General features: G+C 33.6%; 1 protein-coding gene across 3 annotated transcripts in view; it reads left to right on the top strand.

Annotated features, from left to right (window-relative positions):
* Window positions 1-3418, top strand: part of LOC107706149 (syntaxin-17-like) — a 15007-nt gene extending 11589 nt beyond the window's left edge. For all 3 annotated transcript variants that reach the window (XM_016509749.1, XM_016509732.1, XM_016509740.1), the window contains one exon: window positions 2545-3418. In XM_016509749.1, coding sequence (XP_016365235.1) covers window positions 2545-2781 — 237 coding nt within the window. In that variant the 3' untranslated portion in view covers window positions 2782-3418. The remainder of the gene's footprint in view (window positions 1-2544) is intronic.
* Window positions 3419-3681: the final 263 nt, after the last annotated feature.

The following is a 3681-nucleotide window of genomic DNA, read 5'->3' as shown; positions in this document are numbered from 1 at the left end:
TCTGTCTGTCTGTCTGTCTGTCTGTCTGTCTGTCTGTCTGTCTGTCTGTCTGTCTGTCTGTCTGTCTGTCTATCTATTATACTTTTATAACTTTACTGAATGCTTTTAAGATTCTGACAGTTCAATCTTGAAATTTCAGCAAAACCTAATCTGTTACTTAACATTTGGTGACATTTAATTCTGCAGAATTTGCTGCAACAATGTCCAGTACATGTCAGAAAACCAAATGTTTAAGTCTGCAAGACATAAAAACACAAATACAGGATCAACACATGTTAGATTTAGTGGCAGTGGAGCACTGGTCAGATTGAAACAGTTCATCAACTGACCTGAAACTCTCTCACACTGGCCCTATGCCAACAGGCCATCCTTATTGTTGAGCCCTGAGAAAGCACACTCAAGACACATTTACATACACACAAATTATTTAAAAATGAAGCGGAAGAGGAACACTAACTTTACAGTCGCCATGAGTTGCAGAGAGCAATGCAAATACAGATTTCTTTTAACACAAACACATGCTACACAGGGCATCTACTCATGCAACTCTGTGCTGGAGAGTTACAGAAGATTTTTCCAGCCGTCTCTATTGTGTATGTGTGTGTGTGTGTGTATGTATTTATGTGTGCACGTGTGTGTAGTGATTACTTAGAGCTCACACTGATTTAGACAGAGAGACAGCTGCCACTCTTTGAATATTTCATAAGCTTCCGACAGACCACCCAGTTACCCCCGACAACCAGCCCCCTCCCATTCACCCTTCTGCCCCAGCACTCAAACCCCTAGCTCTCCACAATCAAGATTACTGAGCAGGTCTTTGTCTCCTTTTTACTATTTATGAGGTGTTTTTATATTCAATGGAATAGGATTTAGATTTTTTTTTAAATGATTGTCACATATAGGCATATAAAACTATTTTAAACAGCTTTTTTCAAATTATTGTACATTCTTAATTATACATGAAGTATTTATGTAGAAGTTTAGAATTTGTTTTATATACACACTTGTATGAAATATAAATACATGTCAAGTTTTTATTTGATAAAATACTACATTTTTATATATATATATATATATATATAATTTTTTTTTTAATTGTAATAATATTTCACAATAGCTTTGGTGAGCATAAGAGACTTCTTTTAAAAACATTAAAAAAATTATTAGACCAAACTTTTGAAACATTTTGTATGAATCATCGTGGCTTTTTTTTTTTTTTTTAGATCTCTGATTAATATTGCGTGTGTGTTTACATACGACTGCATATATTTCTGTTTGGCTGGAAACCGGACATGAAAGACTTTATAATTGTTTGGTTATCAGAAAAACAGCACATGAAAAGTGTGTTAGTTCAAATAGCATTTTGGGACATTGATGCCACCTAAATGATTCATTTCTCACCTGTTTGAAGCTTTCATGCACATTGCATGTGGGCCAGTGACATGAGGCTAATTTTTATTAATTTACTCAAAAAAAATGACTTGAAATAATGAGCATGTTTTTTTATTTTAGAATTGAAATTCTTTTTTTAGGCATTAAGTAAAAAATGTCAGGAGGATAATTGTCCTGAAATAATGAGGAACAAATAATAATTAAAGAATACATTTCTTGAAAATAACTCTTTAAATAGTTTATTATTATTATTATTATTATTGTTGTTGTTTTATGTTTAAAAAACTTCTTCACTGCTTATTAATATTTGAAAATAGGTTATGTGGTACAACAAACATGCAGGAATATGTAAAAAAAAAAAAAACAGGAAATGGTATTATAGAGAGGATATTTCAAAATAATAAGTGTTATTGTTGTTACTAAATATTTAATAATTATATTAATTATCATAGCAAGGAAACTAATAATAATAGTTGTTTTTGTTATTGTTAAAATTAAGTAATTATTGTTATTATTAAATAGTTATTATTTAGTTATTATAGTAAATATATTACATATTAAATAATAATGATTATTATTTCCTTTGTTGTGAACATGCATGCATTGTATTCTTTAATTTCTTTTTTATATTTATTTATCTGTTTGTTGACTATACCTGTGTACTTATTCCGAAAAAGGATATGTGGCTATTTGTTTGATGAATTTTGTAATTGGTGGATGATATATTATCCAATATTTTCATTGGTCGTTTGCAAGTTTGAATTGTGTCCTTGTTTGTATTTAAAGGAACCTATGTACACCTGCAATCTTTTAGCCCTGACGAAGGCCTGTGTGCCGAAACGCGTTGGCAAAATAAAATTCCCTTTTTAATTACATTCTTTGTTTGCTCTGACCCCTTAACGTCACAAGTCGCTGGTATTGTATCAATATCATTTTTTTCCCCACGCACCTTGTTGATTGTGTGAAGTTGCACCAGAACAATCATACAACCCTTTATTGTGAACATCCACAATGACTGTGTGCATATGTTGTGTATCTATCTATCTATCTGTCTGTCTATCTGTCTGTCTGTCTGTCTGTCTGTCTGTCTGTCTGTCTATCTATCTATAGATATAGTGATGATATGTGTGTGTATGTGCTTTTTCTCCACAGGCGGCCCGTTCGAAGCTGGCGGTTTTGCCCATGGCGGGTGCAGTGGTGGGGCGAGTGCTAGGGGGGCCGCTGGGACTCTTAGCAGGATTTAAAGTGGCGGGGGTCGCCGCTGCCGTGGGGGGTGGACTGCTTGGTTTCGCCGGGGGCAACCTGATCCAACGAAAGAGGAAAGAAAGAATCGACCTGCAGATACAACAGATTAAGAGCAACAACAACAGTAAGAACGACACTCAGTGACACACTCGAGCACATTTGTTTTTGTAGAGGAGGCCATGAGACGGTGGATTTGCCGACCCACGCGCGTTCTGAAATAAACACCAGACACTCAACGTACATAAAACAACCACAACTGCAGAATAACTCCTACACGCAGTGCAAACATGCACAAGTGGACCTGCTAATTTTCCTTTGGCCTTAATTCATCATTCATTTCTATGCCAAAGCAAACAAGGCCTTATTCCATCATCTGACGTGCTGCCGAACAGCTGATTGACCTTTGTAGCAGTAATGTGACTGTAGATGTTAGAAGTGGTTAACGATTATAGGTGATTGTTGTATGAACTATATTATCAGTAAGATTTCTTATGCATACTGAGGATTTGCAGTAGGTAACATGGTTCTGTTTACTACAGTTATGTAGGTTTTGTTGTGGTAAAATTGCTATTGCTATTGATAAACACTTAAAATGCCCCTAAGTGGTATTGTAACTGATGCATTTTTTAAAAATGTGTTCATGGGTTATAAGTAGATATAAATGAAACATTGATTCTATGTAAAATACTTTATAAGGTTTATATGTATCACAGATATAAGAATGGAGGCAATGCACAGTAGTGAGAAACTCAGCACACTATGAATAAACAATTAATACACATCATTATCAACGACAAATTATGCAGTTAAAATTATGATATAGTTTATATATTCTGTGTAGCCCATGAATGCTTGTTTTGCCTTAACTTTTGATAAATTCAACATTTCAGATATCTAATAATGTCTCAGGCTGCTAAAAATAAATACAATTTCAATAACACTTAATAAGCCATTGTAATGGATAATTAATATGCAAATTTAATGATTTGTTTCAATATTATATATATATATATTTTCTATCTATCTATCTATCTATCTATATAT

The sequence above is a fragment of the Sinocyclocheilus rhinocerous genome, unplaced genomic scaffold, assembly GCF_001515625.1.
Source record: "Sinocyclocheilus rhinocerous isolate Xijiao unplaced genomic scaffold, SAMN03320098_v1.1 scaffold1333, whole genome shotgun sequence".
Lineage (NCBI taxonomy): Eukaryota > Metazoa > Chordata > Actinopteri > Cypriniformes > Cyprinidae > Sinocyclocheilus > Sinocyclocheilus rhinocerous.
The sequence above is the reverse complement of the archived record's forward strand: the minus strand, read 5'-3'. Positions and strand labels throughout refer to the sequence as shown.